The sequence below is a fragment of the Alligator sinensis genome, unplaced genomic scaffold (assembly GCF_000455745.1).
Source record: "Alligator sinensis unplaced genomic scaffold, ASM45574v1 scaffold144_2, whole genome shotgun sequence".
NCBI lineage: Eukaryota > Metazoa > Chordata > Crocodylia > Alligatoridae > Alligator > Alligator sinensis.
This window is the reverse complement of record NW_005841872.1, coordinates 952,097-971,272: the sequence shown is the minus strand read 5'-3', so window position 1 is coordinate 971,272 and position 19,176 is coordinate 952,097. Positions and strand designations below refer to the sequence as shown.

Here is a 19,176-nt window from a genome sequence, read left to right as displayed (position 1 = left end):
CGCGCCTGCGCTCTGCTCCGCTCGGCTCGGCTCGGCTCAGCTGTGCTCTGCCCTCTGCCGGCTGCGGCACGTGACTGCGGGCCGGGGCAGCGGATTGGCTGCGCGGAGGGTTCTGGCTCTGGGCGGGGTCTGTGCAGCCTGGGCGGGTCGCGCGCGGGGGCAGCGGAGGTCTCTCTTCACTGCGTTACACTGCATTGCAGCACCCCCCCCCGCCCCTGCAGTGCCGCCTCCTTGCGTTGCACCCCCCAGGAGCGCGCTCAGGGTAGGGGCAACACCCCCATGCCCACACTGCAAGGGCGCTGGGCTCACTGTATGCTCTCCGCTCCTGCCTCTTGTGGCTGTGAAGTGCCAGGCCTTTGCCTTCCCCGCTGCTGGGCATGTCTTTCCACCCCCTTGCTGGGTGGTGGGGAAGCGGGGTTGCCTCTGGTTCTTAGCTGCTTTTTCCCCCCCAACCCCAGGTAGGAACCGAGTGGAACCGGGGGGGCCCTGCTGCTCTTGTCTCTGTGCTGTCCACACCGCCAACAGGATGCAGCGGAGATGATCGCGGAGCCCAGCAGTGGCATCGCCGCCAGCCACCAGTAAGTCCAGGCAGCCGTGGCTGCAATGCTTCGGGGCAGGGCTGGGCAGCTGGTGGCCCGTGAGGGGTTAATGTATGGCCCACTGCTTCTTGCCTACTCTGTTGCTCCTGTCCCTATGGTGGGGGCTGGGGTCTTTGGGGCAGGCAGCAGGGCTCATGGGAGGCACACCTGGCAGCAGAGGGGACCTTGCACTGTCCACACAGCAGTGCTGGCAGAAGGGTCACATGGTGGTGGCAGTGCAGGGGGTGGGCTTGCACAGCTGACATGGTGGAGGCTGTGCAACAGCAGCAGGGTGGGGCGGGAGATCTCGTGTGGCTGGGGACTGGTCATGCCACAGTACATGCTCACCCATGCAGTACATGCTCACCCATGCAGTGGCGGCAGTGTGGGGAGATCGGGTAGCAGAGGGGCTATGCTTTGGCAGGGGGTCCAGGAGTTTGCAGGCCGTATAGCCTATGACCCATGACTAATGCTGCTCTGAAACCAGACAGCCCTGCTTGGGGCATTGCCTCTGCAGTGACAGGGTGGGTTCATGCTGCATGGCTGTTTGGGCCAGGTTTTTTGTCTGTGATCTGCTCTTACTGTTCCACTGACTGCTTCCTCTATCCCTTCCTTTTAAGTAGATCGTGCCTTCATCTAGTCCAGTGGCTCTCAACCTTTTTTGTACCAGGACCCATTTGCAAACATAGATGGCCAGTCCTGATCCAGTACCCTTCATTGCTCCTGCCCCAGCCCCCAGTATGTGGGGCCCCAAGCAGTCCCAGCTTGCAAGGAAAAAGCCATGGTTTCCCATGTTTTTCTCCTTTAAAGAAGAATCCATTTTTAAAGTTTGCTCATGACCCTTTCATATATTCTTGTGACTCACTTTTAGTTTGCAACCCATGGGTTGAGAAACGCTGATCTAGTACGTTTGTTCTGTGCCTTTGATCCGCTTTGGCATTACCGTGGGTGCACTTGCACATCAAACCTTCAGACTCTTAGTCTAACCTTGCTATTTGTTTACTATGAGAGATACTATCCCTTGGCAAGGTGACGTGTAACTTAGATGCATTTAGAACAATATTTGCAAACCTCAAGGAATAGGAATGACAAACAAATTAAAAGCAGAATTAAGAACTGGACAAAATTGTCCAGATTCACAAGAGAGGAGGAGGAGCTTTGTACATGCACTACCCCTTTCTGTATGTCTTTGCATCCTTGTTAAGCCTCATAAAATATAACCAATTGCCTGATGATCTGTCAGCTCCTGAACAAGCCACCTCTGCTGGCATGAGGAGGTGTGCTCATTGCTAGGCCTCGTTGATGAGAGTTTACTTTTGGCTCAGGTTCCCTTCCAGTGCTCTTTTCAGTGGTTTCCCATTGGACGTAAGCTCATCAATTAAGATGTTATGTAGAAGAGTTAGGGGTAAGGTGGGACTCTAATATGGCCTCTGAAATATTTTTAGTGATATAGCAACCAGCTTTATTATAGCTTGTACTATTCTTTATGTTTGTAGGTATCATTTAGTAATACAGGTTGACTGCCCCTTACACACACTTAAATTGTAGTAAAGATGGAATCTGGTTAAATATGGTCCAAGTATCTGGCCCCAAATATTTACAAACAAAGACCAGATACTGAGACCCCCAGATACCAAAGACAGATTGGAATTGGGAATATAACAGGTCTTTACTTCCCATTTAGCCCATGGTTCCCTCTAGATGGTGTAGTTTATTGACTAGCAAGGGGACCATATTGTGAAGATTAGTGCAAGGTACAGATGTGCTCATAATTCTTTAGCAGCAAAGTCTAAAATCCAAAGCTACTAGCAGACAGAGAAGCAGTCCTAGCTGTGCTTTCCTTTTTACTGATTTCTCACTGAAACAAGATGAGAGCTCATTTGTAATCATAAAATCCAAGATCATTTTTAGGTACAAAAGGATGGGGGTGATTTTAAAGATATCAGATGCACATCTATGCTTTCAAAATATGGCATGGGAAATTTGCATGCAGGCACCCACACACTCTTCAAAGGCCTTTCTCCGAGGTTACATATGAAATCTTTCAGTGCTACCAGTTGTAACGGTATGTACATTCATTCTCAAACCCAAAGGTGCCATAGCTGTCTTTTCTGTGACATAGGATACAGGAATTTAATTCATTTTGAAAATATTTTAAACAATTCTAATATCTTAACAATGATTAAAGATTTGCCAAAAACAAAAATCACATCCATTTAATTTAGTTCAGTAGTGCAAGCTAAATGGCCCCAAATTTGTGTCCAAATCCTGCAACTACTTAAGCAGATCATCATATCATAGAATTAGGCTTGGAAAGGACCTCAAGGATCATCTAGTTCAACCTCCTGCATGAATACTATTTCTAAAGCATCACTATCCAGCCTCCAAATGCACCCCTTTTTCATCAAGAAAGCCTAAAGGATACATGTACTTAGGTTTTTGTAAAATGTAGGTCTTAAGTTGTGGTTAAAAGCTCTCTACCAAAAATAATCATAAACATTTTGAGAGAGAGGAACTTTGCCACTTACCAGAAAGAGAAATTGTCCTATTGAAGTACAAGACAGGGTTTTTTCCCTCAGTCAACCTGGAAACAAAGCCCCTTCTCATATATTCACCCACAAGGAAACCTTGTTAAATACATTGTCTATTATTAAACTGCTGGCAGAAGCAGCATGTGGAATGCTGGAATGGGATGGAAATGGAATGGCATAATGATGGAAACCAACTATGAAGCTGATTAAGTGCAGCTAGCACTGAGCATGACTATAAAATACATAGCCTATACTGGGCAAACATGCAGATGGGAACCTACTACAAAGATAGGTTAGTGCAGGAGTGGACAGTTATTTGGGCCTGAGGGCCACTTAGGTAATTTTCATAAGCTGTCATGGGCTGAGTCAGCATTTCCCTCCCCCCTGCCCCAAACAACTTGTCAAAACTCCCCATGGGGCTTTGAGTGGGCAGGGAGCAGTGTTTGAGAACAAGACAGGTATGATCTACTCCCTGCATACCCTGCCCTTGTGTGGTGGGGGTGTGCACAGGGACGTGTGTGTGTGGGTGAGTGGGGCTTCCTGGGAGTCAGCTGGGGGTGAGGGGAGGTATGTGAAATGCTGTTGACTCTGCTGGGGCCCAGCCCAATGATCTATATGATAAATTATGAGGCTTTTGGTTTTGGATTAATATCATGCATAGTTTGTACTACCTCTGAGTAGGTGCCAGAGGGCTGCTTAAAAGTGTGTGTATGGCGTACCTGTGCTAAAACTTGCAGCAGTTTCCAAAAAAGACAAAATGCATCAATTCTGGATGAACTTGTTCTATGGGCACTATGTGCAAATTGCTACAGCTATGTTTATTTGGAAGGTCAGCATTTTCAAATTTGCTCATCTGTGCTCAGAGAGAGCAGGGTTTGACTGTAAAGATTGGGGGAGGGGAAGGGGCTTCAGGGGGAAGAAATTGAAGGAGGCAGAGGGCAAGGGGGCTGTTTGAACCCCCATAATTATTTTTCCTCTAGCAGTGGGAAGGGGACGAATTCAAGACAAAACTTCAATAATTAGATTCTATACCGGGAAAATTATACTGAATTTATACATTTTATATATATAGAACCTAATTATTGCAGATTCATCTTATAATCAGGGTGGTCTTGTATTTGAGTAAATATGAGGACCAAAATACTTGCTAACAGATACAAAATAAATCTGCCTGAGTGATCTAGGGAACTAAAAACTTGATAGAGTTAGTTTTGCTCAGATCCTTTGTGCTGTGGTATGTATGTATGGGTATATATTTGTACCTGTGTACATGCACATACATAAATAAAACATATGCACGTGCATGCACCCACACACACAGTAATGCCTAAAGATCTATATTGCCTAAACTTCCAAATCAGTAAAAACTTGTATATGGGTCCTGTATGTATCTTTGAGCATTATTGGACAGTAAGATAACCAGTTCCTGTGCCACAGCCTTCTAAATAAAAACCTTACAGACAATAAAAAGGAGGAGGGAGAGAAAGGGAAACACGTTTTTTTTCTTCCATTTACTTTGCCTTGTTTTATTGGTTCTTCCTAACTTGGTGGGGTTTGGTGGTTTGTATGTTGCAGCTTGTGATGTTGCTTTACAGGAGTGTCCTGATAATTCAAATGATGTAGAAGGTTTTGGTACAGGTACTTTTCACTTAATGTCGTCTCGGTTAACATTGTTTTATTATTACATCGCTGATTTATTAGAAATCGTACTCGTTTAAAGTCACGCTTACTCGTTTAAAGTCACGCAGCATTCGGTATAGTGTTGTTTGCCCTTCGCCTGCTAGTAGGTAACTACTGTGATGTAATTGGATTCAATTAACATAGTTTTGCTTAAAGTCGCATTTTTCAAGAACGTAACTATGATGTTAAGTGAGGAGTAGCAGCTGTATTTTGGTGCTTGTCTGTTCCTTATAGACTAGTTGGCATAGATGAGAAAAAAGATTTATTTTGTATATATAAGGGCAGTCTAACTGGTGGCCTGCTGGCCACATGCTGCTGCTCATACCATTACTCTGGCTGCAACAGCAGCTGGAGCTTCTGGGTTCCCATTTCCTCCTCCAGTTGCTGCTTCTTGCCTCTGCCCCAAGAGGTGGGGTAATGTGGCACTCTGTGTTGGGGGGTGAGGGGGAGTCTTAGGCTGTGCAGGGGGGTTGCAGGAAGCAAGGGGATGCCTGTGTGGGTATGCAGTGCAGCAAGGGGTGGGGCGGGGGAGAGTCTTCATGGAGCACAGCCCAGTGACCTGTGCCTCACCTGATGTGAACTACACAGCATGCAAGCCCCTGGAGGAGACATTCCCCAGGGGGATACAAGTTGGACAGCCCTGGGTTGAGTGAAGAATGCTTGTAGAGTCACATCATAACAATCAGGGAAAATTATGTGTTGAAGCTCCTGGTCAGCAGTCTTCCCCTATATTTTGCAGCGTTGGGAAGCATGTCATGCCACACCCTGTCCTTTCAGTTGCATCATTTGCACACTGCTGTAGGCACCCTTTAATCTCTTGACCTGGCACCAGTCCCAGCAAGTCTTTCTTTCTTGGATTAATATATTAATATCATGTGTCGCTTCTTAATCTGACAGGGTAAATACCATGTATCTGTCTAGGAAGGCAGTTTTCCTGAACCGCTTTGCAGGAGAACTGTTCTTCTAGCGTGGTTTAGTACCTGACGAGGTGCAGTGGCTTTAAGCCTGGTTTACGGAAATGGGAGTCTCCTCCCTTGCTTGCTCTGAGGGCCTTATGGCTGAGGGTAAGCAAAACTCGGGAGCATCTGAACCCCAAGCCTCCAGGCTTGGGCCTGCAAGTTTGGTGCCTGCTAAAGGATTTGGAAACATCTGAGGCCCCAGGTGCCAGGTGGAGGATGTTTGCCGGTAGTAGGGCCACTTTTGGTTCTGGACACTTGGATTTGGCATTAGTTTTGGCCAATTTGGCTGTGGATACAAATTATTTAAAAACAAAACAGAAACAAAAAACATGGCATAGGCCAACTTCCCCTCTGCTGTTATCCTACTGAATTTAGAGATGATTTTCCCATCAGTAGGTCACTTTTAAGACTTCTGTGGTGTTCTTGGGGAAAGGTCTGTATGCTATAAGCCAGTGTGGCCCATGTGATCCTGCAGATGAGAATAGATGATCTGATGGTTTTTCTTGGCTTTAAAAGCTAAGAATCTTTATAATGTCAGTGATCTTTGGTACAAGTAAGTTGCTGAATAGTATATGAGAACCACTGAGGAAAAACTGTAAAATATTGGAGATGAGCATTGAGTTTTAATTGTGGCAAGTAGTGAAATACTGAACATCATCTATGTTGCAGTTCTAGTTAAACAGCACAGGTAACAACATGTTAGCTCAGCCCCAGCTTCAAAACCTGGTAGGAGACAAATAAATTGTGTAGAAGAAAAAAACAGAAGAATGTTCTTGGATAGATTTTTAAATTAATTTGTGAGCTGTAGTGGATTAATGTGTGACAGGTTCCAATTGAAAGCAGGAAAACAGTCCTTATTAGAAGAATAAGCTAAAAATGTTTCTTTTTTTTAGTATCCGTGGGTTGAACTAGAAAGGTTTAAACAACATTTGATTGCATCACTTGGTTGCTGCTGCTCAAAAATAAAATCTAAAGAGAAGCATCTGATAAGTCAAATCCAGTGGATTTTAACCTGTGGTCCTCAGACCCCGGTAGGTGGGGGGGTAGGGGGGGCGGGTTGCGAAAGATGACTATGATCAATCAAAAGTATGTGAATATCCATCCTTATGATTCAAAGGGGTTTGCACCTCCATTCAAAATTTTGTAGGGGTCTGGAAATGAAAAAAGATTGAAAACCATTTGTCTAGTACAGTAAAAGTTCCATTAACTGGCACCTTACAAGGTGGCATGCTCTATTAACCGGCATGCTGCCTTGTAAGGTAAAGTGAAACCGGAAGTGCCCCCTGTGGCACTTCCAGTTTCTCCGAGCTCCCACAGCCCGGGGCAAAGTAGCCTGCGCTGCTGAGCCCCCACAGCCTGGGGGCATAACAGACTGTGCGGGGCCCGCCTCCCCGTCCCCCGGGGCCCGCAGGGCCTGCGGGAGGGGCAGTGATGCCCCAGATGCGGCGGGAGAAGCGGTGGCCCGAGCAGGCAAGGATGCCGGTTTGGGCTGCTCAGTTAACCGGCATATTTTGTTATTTGGCATTCCCCATTCCCGGGGGGATGTTGGATAATGGAGCTTTTACTGTATATAGTTGTCTTCTAGCATTAACATTAACACTTGTGTTGCCCTGTGGGGTCAGGCCAACTCTCAGGATCTCAGTATTGTACTGTTAGACAGGAGGGTGTGACACAATTGCACATATACAAACACACAAATTAGTTAGGTGCATACACACACACACTACCAGCTCAGGCACATACACATCCAAACCAGCCTAGGCACATGCATACCTATCACCAGTTCAAGCACATACACTATACACCCCAAAAGTTAGACACAGAACACTAATTTGTATATCATGCACACAATGATATATATACACACACGCACACTCATCAGTTCACACACATACAACCCACCTACACGTACACACAGGTAAGTTCCTTACTTGGATGGTACAGTGTATATGTGTTTGCTTGGGGTGCCTGGGATACTTGGGGGAAGGTTCAGGTGAGAGAGAGAGAGTTAAAGTGTAGGGAGTGAAAGTTGCCAGAACCAGGATTAGAACCAGTGGACTACAGAGAAACTGGCTGAGGAACTGAGGCTTGGGTTTACCTAAGGTAGGCTGGGGCTGGAAACTGAGGCAGACGGCTGAGATATTGGGGGGGCAGATAAGTGGTGGCAAGGAGGAGACAGCCAAGAAAGAAACTGAGGCAGAAACCTGGTTGCTCATGGGGAAAAGGAAAAGGCAGTGGGGATAAGACAGTGGCAAAGAAACAGGGGGTTTGGAGGCAGAGAGGAGCTCAGGACAGGTGTTGGAGGTGGCAGTGAGCCAGAAGCAGGAGAGGGAGAAATGAGACAGAAGTTAGAGGGGCGAGGAGCAGAGATTGGAGCAGGGCCAAACTATAGTAAAGCAAAACCCAACTTAGGGGTCCAAATAACAGTTTTATTACACAGACAGCACACTACACAGCCCCATGAAGTTACTGGCGCACGCACGCATGCAGCGGGAGAAAGAGACACAGTGGAAGGGCTGGAGTCCAGGTAGGGAAGAGAAGCAGAGTCCAAGTTCTTGGAGGGGGTCGGGGGTTATAGCTACCTGTTCAGGCTGGAAAGGGGTCCTTGTCCAGTAGCTGTTGTCCAGAGGGGGGGTCGCTGGCAGGGCCTCTGGGTGGATAGGTGGTGTGGCATGGTGCTGGTCCAGATGGAGAGGGTGTCCCACTGGGTCTGTCTTTACTTTTCTTTTTTATAGGAGCAGACCTTGTGTGACCCTAGTGACAGGAGGCATGACATACAAAATGGAAACTTGACATGACTTACGGTAACTTACATATACAGGCCTAAAATAGTAGTCACACAATATAAAAGCAGTACAAACATAATAAGTATCACTTATAAAACAGTGGGTATCGATATCAAAATAGCAGGGAACTTATTTGCAAAGAGGGGAGAGAAAAATAAAACTTACTACCTAAAATAAAATGTTAAAGCTTATCCTACATCTTAGCTTACTTATACTTATCTATAGGGAATAGAGAGGGAGCGAAAAAGTCAGAAATGGTTGGGGAAGGGGAGGGAATGCTTTTTAAAATAAATAAAAAAAGAAAAAACGGGGGGTTTTGCTACACTTGTATGGTCTGTAATCAATCTTTTCTCTCCAGACAGGCCTCCAAATCAATAAAAACTTTGAACAATAAGACCTTGTGCGCCCTAAAATTACTTTCCTTGTCTTCAATCCTGCAAACACTTGAGCACCCTTTGAATTTTGCCACCACCATTCAAAATGTTTAATGGTACTTTTCACAGAAGAAAAATTAAAATTAAGCAGGTAGATGAAATGATTTCAGGATCTGGGAGCTATGCAGAATCAAAGTGTACAGCATTCATTAACAACCTGATTCTTCATCTGTTACTTAGATAATGCAGTCTCAGGGGGCTCAGAAAGTAAAGTTAAGTGTGTTTTAATAAGAAAGCTACTGCCTATCACCAGTAAAATGTATCTAGGCCTTAGGCATGCAACTGCTGCCACACCTTTACAGGAAGCCTTTATAGTTTATTGTACATGGGTACACTTTATTTTCCTCTACAGTTTATATCTAAGTATTTAACTTTCTGCGCGCTCAAAAGCAATTTCTCTGTGGTAGTGATGTAGCATATCTGTTCTTCAGATACAGATTACCTGGTTTACAGGAGAGGTGTGGTATGCTCTTCAATACTGTTTGCTTATTATTCCACAGAGAAAATTCTATCCATGATGAGACTGTTCCTGAGTCCACTGTACAGAACGGCAGCTGTCTGAGAAATGGCAATCTGAAAACTCCAGTAAGTTTGTGTATATATATGTATATGTGTGTGTGTGTGCGTGTGTATACATGTGTGTATACATGTATACATACATACATACATACATGTCTATCTAGGCGTATCTATATGTATCTATATCTATGTGTATCTATATGTGTATGTGTATATATAAAATCTTTTACATCACATATGTGTATATATAAAATCTTTCAATGCACATAATGGACCAGATTCCATCCCACCACACCTCGTTCAAGTCCTGAAAATCCGTTAATGGATGTATGTTTATAACACACTGCCCACGTCTACCCAAGTAGCGTCCCCCATAGCTTTTTGGTGATGCTAACCATGCAGTAGCTCGTTATTACTGTGCAGTAGTATCACGTCATGTTTTGTGCCATGCGACACTACTGCGCAGTAGTAATGAGCTACTGTGTAGTCAGTGTCTTGTGTAGATGTGGCCACTGTCATTTAACCCATAAGACTGATTCATAAGAAAGCAGGGAGGGGGAGGTCTACCCACCTTTTTATTAACTTTTTTCAGGCATTCTCAGGGTGGAATAGAACTGCAGTTAGGTGCTCTAAGTTCACTGACAACCTGAATAAACACCCTATAGACAGTGTATATAACCAGTCTGCCACTTAACCTTCCTGTTTATGCAATGATTACAAAGGAAATGTTCAACTGGGCTGTATTCTTTCTCTTCTTCCTGTATTTTCTTACTCAATATTTCTTTGCCACTTGCACGTATTCACATGCATAAATGTTGTAAGAGGGTAAAACATGCAAATATTCACATGCATAATTGTTGTAAGAGGGTAGAACACCTACCTGCAGGCAGCTTGTATGCCCATGTCTGTATGCCCATAAGCTGTCTCATGGTTACTCTGTCTTCTTCATGTGAATTGTTTCAGAGAGGAAAAAGGAAGGTCCAAGAGCAGTGTGAAAACATAAGAAGAAATTCTTCCAGTACCAGAAGAGCAAGCCAGCTGCAGAATGGCCAAGTGGTGGAAGCAGTTACGTTGTTTGAGGTGGTCAGCATGGGCAAGCGTGCTATGCAGGTAATTCCATTGTTGGGAATGGAATGGTTTAGACAAGTGATTTCATCTGGCCCATGGAGCTGAGATATTGGTGGCGTTTTGAATGCGACTGGGGGCGGGGCACTGGGGAGAGGCAGATTCTGTGATAGATTGTACACGTGACGAAGGTGGTGAGAAGCAGCAGTGGCTAGGTTGGAAGACTGTCTTGGATTGAGTTGGATTATTTCAGCCTGTTTCTAAAAGGTTGCTGACCTCTGTTCTAAATAGATCTGCTGGGGAGGGAGAAGGGGGAAGCAGGAAGGGGAGATGGATGTAGATTTTTGTTGTTTAATTTCAAGAATTTTGGAATCTGTTGACTCCTGCCATAATCTTTGTTACATGGCCAGCTGAAAAAATCTGGCATTTTTGCCAAGGTGCCTGCTATATTTACACGTACTATTTAAAGTTAGTATAATTAGAAGGGAAGGGATCTTTGGGAAAACTATCCAAAAAAAAGATGCTTAAGGGCAGTCTTCTAAAGTAATATTTTAGCACTTGAAAGGGGAGAGGGTTGATTTTTAAAAATCAAGTGGTTCATCAGTAGAAACTGCTAATGGTTTTAGGCTTTTGAAAATCAGGGTACTAACTTAGCGTTCTAACTTTAGGCATCACTTTAGATATCTTGGCTCTTATCTCCCAATTCCAATACTGTGATATTTGATAGCATTTTATAAAATATTTGATTTCCTGTTTTCCCTTTATAGTCAATAATTGTTTTCCATTACTAAAGAAAGCTATACAAAATTAGGGGAGTGGAAATCTACTTAAAATATATATATTGGACCCCAGACCTGGATCTTTCACAGTGTTTTGTGCTGATGGACCTGTGTACCCATGCAGAGCCTTGTTGAAAAGGGCTCCTTGGAGACCTAGGGTCTAGCCAGGTCAAGCACTTGCAGAAACAGGTCCTTGGTTTTACTATTTAATTTGCAGCAGATAGTACATGAACTAACTCTTGTTCAGGTTCCCTCAAAGTCTTCTGCACAAATGAATTGCTGATGAGGACTGGCAAGTGAACTTCCCATGGATCATCGCTAATATTAATTATGTGGTTGTTCACACTTTAAATGGCATCTTTCATTTAGAAGGAATTCTGGCTTTGAAGTGCGGGCAAAGCATCTGTGGGCCTTTTTGTTCTTTCTGTCTCAATCTTTCCTGCTCTTATTCCTAAAGAGAAGTACCACCATTATGTAAGATTTCGCCCTATTCTTTCTAAAGCGGTTTACTAGAAAAAAATAAATAGAAACCAGTTAAAGGGATAGATTGAAAATAAAAGATAAGTTTTAGAAGACTCTTCTCAGGTAATAACTTGGCCCCCAAGTAATGTCAGGTCTTTTTTTTTTCTAACCTCTCCTGTTTCAGTTTATTCTGGTGTCTTCAAAAGTATTGCGCTGCCACATCTACAATGTAAAGAAAGAGAAATGAAAGTTATAGTTATCTTAGGTGCTGGCCTGGAACAGTAGCATGTGTTAATTAAAAACAAAACAACCAAACCCCTCCCCACCTTGGTAGTCAATGTAAACTTTTCAAAGCTGTTTTTCTCTTAGAACAGTTTTTGGATTTTGCAAATCTTGTAAAAATTATAGTTTAGGTTAGTGGAGGTGCCAAATACTTGTTACTTTTTATTATTTTGTTATTTGCTTTTAACATGAAAGTTGTGGAATATTTATCCTTTTTATAATAAATACTTTATTTGCCCTAGTATTGCATCTGTTTTTATACTGCCTACAAGTTGCATGCACTTTTCTGCTATAGCATTCCAACAGGTAAATTCCCTGCAGAATTGCTCACAAACATCGTTGTGGTCCTAGCAAAATAATGGAGAACTTACTCTGTTTTGTGTTAGGGGTGCACCGATTAAAGATTTTCTTGGCTGATACTGATAGCCGATTATTAACCAGCAATCTGATAGCTCTGAGGTTTTCAACAAGGGGTACGTGTAGGCCCTGAGGTATTTGGGAAGGCCTCAGGGGGTACTCAACTGTGAGTGCTGCCAGTGCTTCTGCCACTGGCGTGCTGCTGCCACTTCTGCCACTAGCACACTCGCTGATCAGCCACTGGGGGACCCCCCTGCCCCCCGCTTGTTGACTGGCTGCCGGGGGACTCCTTCTTTCTTGACTGGCCACCAGGGGTACACTGACCCCAAAAGGTTGAAAACCCCATGCAGTAGCTGATTTACAGGAATGCAGCTGGACAGCTTGGAGAGCAGCACCTTGCTGGTAAGTCTGTGGGGGGAGGGAAAGGGTACGGAGGGGGCAGATTGAGACCCCCATGGTGAGGGAAGGAATGGGATAGGGGCAGGTGCTGGTGCTGCCCAGCCAGGGTGGTGAATGGACCCTGGGGTGGGGCATGGAATGGAGCTGCACAGCTAGTCCAGAGGATGCCGTGGGGGGGGGCGGTGGTGACTCTCTGCCTCTACATGCCCCCCGGGGGAGGCATGGGGGGCATGTTTCCCCTGGATTTATGCAGGCTCGGGGCCAGGGGCCTGTTGCAGGCTCAGGGCCAGGGGCTATGCCAGCCTCTTCCCAGTGGGGGGCCTAGGCTGAGGCTACACTCAGGGCAGGCAGGGGTGGGGCTGGCTCAGTTGTACGGGGCAGGCCGTGGTGGCAGTGCTGGGAGAAGTGACTGTGGGAATTTTGGGGTGGCTATATCCCCCCAGATGATCCCAGTGCTGCCGCCCACCCCTTGCAGCTAAGTCCGCCCCATCCCCTCCTGCCCCAAACGCAGCCCCAGCCTTACCCCCCGCCAGGAAGAGGCTGGCACAGCCCCTGGCCCCGAGCCCACAGTAGGCAGTCCACCCTTGCCCCTTGCACAAATTGGGGAGGGGGGGTCATTTGCCCCCCCTGTGCCTCCCCCAGGGGTGTACACAGTGGCAGAGAGCTGTTTCCCCCTCCCCCATGCCCCCTAGATGAGCCAGCCATGACTTTGTCCCACGTTCCCCCCTGGGGTCCATTCACCATCCTGCCCCTGCTGCTGCCCCACTTGCTCACCGTGGGGGCCTCAATCTGCCCCCTCCCCCATGCCCCTTCCCCACCATAGAGTTACTGGTACGACACTGCTCTCCAAGTTGTCTGGCTGCATTCCTGGCTGTGTGCATGCTGTGGCTGCGTATATGCACGCGGCATTTATCAGTGACATTATCATCCAAAAAAAGCCGATTGATGATGATGTTAATTTTCCTGTTATTGGTACTGATCCCATATGTGACTGATATATTGGTGAACCTCTATTTTTTTTAACTGCACTGGTGATAACGCAATGTTAGATGCACTATATTATGGAATGCTTGAACCTGTGATTTTCAACCATCTATCATTGTTTTTTCTGTAACTTGTTTTAGTCTGTGGTAGATGACTGGGTTGAAGCATATAAACAAGATCGAGATGTGGCACTCCTGGATCTGATTAACTTCTTCATTCAATGTTCAGGCTGTCAAGGTAATTCAGTGTAGTGCTGGTATTTCCTTTGGTTGGTCAGTAGCGGAGAGTCTCATAAAATAGGCTTCTTGGAGCTGAAATGTACTGTTTAAAAGATTGTTTACTCAAAATCTGGATTGTAATCTGCTCTAGGCAAATCAAATTTCCTACTCCTACTTGTTTTTTGAGCTGTGTAATTTAAGTGCTACCATAATATAAGGGTGGCTAGTTCAGGCTTCCTGTGGATAAGCTCATCTAGTGCTCTGTGCCATTACCCTATTACTAGTGTTCCACATTTTCAGTTTTTACCAAATTTCACCAGTCAACGACCTGATTTTTTTTTTGTATTAAAGTTATTTGTTTTTTACTGATTTACACCCATTTTTCAATTCACTCAATAATATTTTACCTGGTATTTATTTTTATGAAATACAAAACGGTCTGTTGGGATGGCATTGCAGCACTGAAGCTGAAGCAATTGTTATATGTAAAACTCTCCAGACACACCATGGAGCCAGTCAGATTAAATGAGATTAAATTGTTAATATCGTGCCACAACTGGCTCACATGACATAAATAGGTGGTTAGTGCTTCTGTTTAATGTGGGGCTGGATAAAAATATACACAGAAAAAAAAGTAAAAGATGGGTAGAAAGCACAAATCTCTATGTGAATATATCTGTGAAAATCAGTGTTTAGAAGTTTTCAAAAAGAGTAAAAAGGGAGGTGAAGAAGATGCATTGCGCTGCAAGTACTGTGGCATTGAAGTTAGTTCTCATGCCAACAGGATAAAAGAACGTGTAGAAGGCAAACGACACTTTAGAATTAAAGAAGAATGTGAGATTAGGGATAAGCAAATGTTGGACTTTATTTTTATTTTTTAAATCCTTGCTCATGGATACTATAGGGAGTTACAACAGTAGGATGATGGTACTTCTGCTAAGTACAACTATTGCTGTAATACAAATGTAGAAATCGCTTAAACATGTGTATGAATTGTCAGCATACTAAAAAGTATATATGTATATGTTTACTATTACTATTTTCCCCAATTTGAACCGTTTTTTCCCCTTTTCTTCCTTTTATTCCAACTTCAACCCAGTTTTTATGTTTGGAAGATAAATGGCGAAAAGTTCCCGAAATTTTTTTTGGAAAATAAAACCCGAAAATGCAGAACACTACCTATTACTTAGAGTAATGATTTTCATGTGGGCTGAGATAAAAATCTGTAATAGGGTAGCTCTTGGAATACTATTTTACACTCACCGAGTACCTTTCATTTGAAAATAAAGTACATATGCTCCCAAATAGAGTCTCACTTTTCAGTGGCTGGAGGAATAATAGCTCTTGCTTCCTTCCAGCTACTTCCTGCAAGTTGACTGCATGTAATTGTTTCCAAAGCAAGCATATAGAAAACAGTAGTGACTTGAAGCTTCAGAATGGCAGATAGGGAATGAAGTGGAAGACATTGTCCCATTGAAACTGGTAGGGGTGGTAGGCAGGTAGAATGTAACTTCTGCACTTGAAATTTCTCTAGCACTCTGGCACTAACACTCCTGCCACAAGATTGTTAGTGGGCAAGAGTTGTTCTCCACATCTCATCTGAAATCCAGCACCTTCTCCAGCACCATGTCTCCTGGCATTAAGTTACTGCAAAGGAGACAGTGTCAGGTAGTGAAGCAGCACGATTGATTTCTTCAGCATTTCCCTAGCAATTTTGATTTCAAATACTGAACTGTCTGCAGTGTGCTTAATTTCTGAAAAGGAATAGGCTTGAGAGCAGGATAGATAACAGTCTGTTTTTCCTTATCCTTTTGGGTAGAAAAATAGATGGTAGAATCTGTGAATGTGAATGACGATGCAGTAATATCTAGTGCTGTAAATCTGTTGACCTATGCAAATGCGAAAACAGGTAGAACAGTTTGTGTTACCCTTTTGGTGCTTGTGAATTTAAACTGAGGTTACTACAGTAGGAACTGTGTAGTTTTTATAATATTGTGTGTTGCTGTAGATTTAAGTGTTATTTTAATCTCCATTTTTGATTTTTGTCACTCTAGGAATGGTGACAGCTGAGATGTTTCAAAGTTTACCCAAGAGTGATGTAATACAGAAAATGACAGAGACCTTTGATGAGGTAGTCAACAAGAAACTGATTTCATATGGCTCATTAAAATGACCAATAAGTTTTATTTAACATGCAAATTAGACAGTGTTGTCTTACTCAATATGTCTTCCATTAATGTCTGTATTTACTTGCTCTTTAAAAATATGATCATGTCCCTTAAGGGAAAAGCTTTCTGCACTCCTAAAATGAAGACCAGCATTATATTGGGAGCAAAATTCTGGAGTGTATTCTCATTTCTGAAAGGGGTAGTGGCAGAGTGGTTAAAGTATCTTGTTATACCTCCAGGAGTACAAGTTTGATCCTGCCTCTAGGCTTCTTTTCAGAAGCTGTGGTAATTGAGTCAGTTGTTGTTTAGGCTGTTGAACCAAAGTAGGATGGGCAAGTTGTGCTTGCTTATCAGCAGGGATCCTGGTTTTCTCTGATTTTAAAAAATCCCCAATTTTCGGGTTAAATAAAGTAACCGAAAGGTCACATTTTTCCGTGATCAAAATGAAACACCGCTATTTATGCATCTATGTATTGGAGTTGTTCCATTTTAATCAGAAAAATGTGGATTTTGGGTTACTTTTTTTAACCTGAAAACTTTTTTTTTTTTTTTAAATCGGGAAACCAGGAATCCCTGCTTATCAGGTTACTATACTCAGGTGAGCCTTGGAAACGAAAATTAAAATGTCAAAAATGTTATGGAGGCTGCAACTCTGCCTGGCAGTTTTACCAATTCTTGCATTTAGCTGCTTTTCCCAGTAAAAGCAAGCTAGCAACAAAATGTTTTTCCACTTCATTGTCTATGGAGTGATAAATATATCATGGTTCTTTGGTATCTGGTTGGTAAGTGCCTTTTGAAAATACTGAAAATAGATTAATATTGAGCTGCTAACAAAAGTAACAATCAGTTGGTACTCTTTTCAGGGTGGATAAAAATTGATTTATTTAAAAAAAATTGATTTTTTAAATTTAAATCAGAATTTTTTTTACTTTTTAATTTAAATTATAATTAAGTGTTCCTTTTAAACATAAGCCAGCTTAAAATGAAATTTGATTTAATACAGCATAGGCTAAGGTACAAATTTATTATGATTCTAATATTATAAAAGCCTTTGTCTGTCTGTGTCTATCTGTCCGTAACATTTGATTCACACTCTGATAGGTTGTCTGAAACAACCAATCAGAGTACTCCAAGCGCGTTTTGGACAGAAGGTGGCAGCGGTGGCTCAGTAGCAGAGCGCCACCATGACGGCGGGGACAGAGTGGCTGGAGTGGGGGGGCAAGGCCAGAGCCACTGGCCTTGCCCCCCACCATCCCTCCCGGCCCTGGTCCCTGCAGGCGGTGGTGACAGAGCAGGGTGGCGAGTGGTGGCACAGAGTACTGGCCAAGGGGGCGGAGGGGATGGTGAAGCAAGCTCTCCCTCCCCACCCTCATGAGAGCTTTCGGCGGCATGGGGTGGCAGCACTCCGTCCCTCCCCAGTCATTCCTGACAGGCAGTTGGCTAGTCTATTAAAATAATTTAAAGAAAATAATACATTGAGTCAATGAGCCGCTACTAAAAACTCAAATTAATGGCAGATTTTCTTCTATATAAGGATGAGGGAAAACATCTAACTTTTGAGGTCAAGCTTAAAAAATATGGCACTATTTCATGTATTGGGGGTTTTATGTTGTAAGGCTTGTTGGACGTATAGTATTGAATGCAAAGGATCAGCAAAGTCCTCACAGGTGTTGGAACCTAATGCTGAAAATGTAGCCAAAATGAGAAGTAATTTAGAAGAGGATAATGAAGCAAACCTGAAACTTGTACTTGCATGGAAAGCAGTGCCCTACAGTTAAGTCTGTGGAGGGGAAAGGGGCATGGGGAAGGGAAGGGCCATGGGGATGCAGATCGAGGCCCCCATGGTGAGGGAGGGAGTGTGGCAGGGCCCAATGCTGGGGCTGGGGATACTGCCTGGCCAGGGCGGTGAATGGGTCCTGGGACCAGGGAGGGGAGTGGGACGGAGCTGTGGGAGGCTCGTCCAGGGGGTGCAGGGCAGGTGGGGAGGAGGGGCTGCTCCCCATCACTGCGCATCCCCCCAGGGAGGCATGGGGGGGCATGTGCCCCCCCCAGATTTGCATGCGGGATGGATACGAGCTGCCTGCTCCAGGCTTGGAGCTGTCCACTCTGCTGACTTTTTCCTTGGGAGCCCCATGCTGGCTGTGCGCCCTCTGCCTCCCAGCAGCAGTGGGGGTGTTGAGTTGTGCCTCCCACTGCTGGGTGGGCAGGGGGTGTGTGGCTGGTGCAGGACCCCAGGGGCAAAGACAGCAGGGAGGAGATCCCTGAGTCCACAGTGAGCAGCCTGCATCTGCCCTTGCCCAGCTTGGCTCGGCTCCGGTTAAAAGCAGCCCCCAGCCCCTGCGCCACTCCCTCCATCCCTCACTATGGGGGCCTTGTTCTCCCCCCCAACACGTTCCTTCCCCCCCATTCCCCTTCCCTCCACAGACTTACCTGCAGAGAGCTGCTCTCCATGCTGCCTGGCTGCATTCCTGTAAATTGGTTATCAGATTGGTATTGGCTGATATTGCTGGGTAATAAATGGCTATCAGTATTGGCCAAGCAAATCTTTATCTGTGCACCCCTTATAAATACCCAACAGCAACGCTAAATTGCAGGCAGTAAAGAAGTGGAAGAATCAAGCACTTACTCCACCTCATTCTTTTGTCAATATTTGTAACACAGAGTACCAGGGTAGATGCCTAGTTGCTGAAGAGGAAGAGGCTGCTATGACATGCGCGTTTACTAATCACTCGTCAATCATGCCACCCATAATACATTTCAGGGTGAGCCATTCAAGTAGTATATGTTTGCTGAGGATGTTTTGAAGAGAGTTACACCATTGGACTGGTAGAAGTCACTAGCAAAGCACCTGGAACTAGAGTTTGTTGAAGGGCTAAACTAGTTTTTTTAGTAGTAGCTTCTTCTGCAGATACAGAATGAATATTTTTTCATTTGGATTGTTTCATTCAAAGCTGAGAAATTTAATTGGGAGCTCA

General features: G+C 44.4%; 1 protein-coding gene across 4 annotated transcripts in view; it reads left to right on the top strand.

The window, feature by feature from the left end:
• Positions 1-108: 108 nt before the first annotated feature.
• Positions 109-19,176, top strand: part of LOC102382279 (cohesin subunit SA-2-like) — a 99,491-nt gene continuing 80,423 nt past the window's right edge. For all 4 annotated transcript variants that reach the window (XM_025195505.1, XM_025195502.1, XM_014527338.2 and 1 more), the window contains exons 1-6: positions 109-262; positions 459-578; positions 9,469-9,553; positions 10,451-10,597; positions 13,956-14,052; positions 16,088-16,164. In XM_025195505.1, the coding sequence (XP_025051290.1) occupies positions 538-578; positions 9,469-9,553; positions 10,451-10,597; positions 13,956-14,052; positions 16,088-16,164 (447 nt within the window). In that variant the 5' untranslated portion in view covers positions 109-262; positions 459-537. The remainder of the gene's footprint in view (positions 263-458; positions 579-9,468; positions 9,554-10,450; positions 10,598-13,955; positions 14,053-16,087; positions 16,165-19,176) is intronic.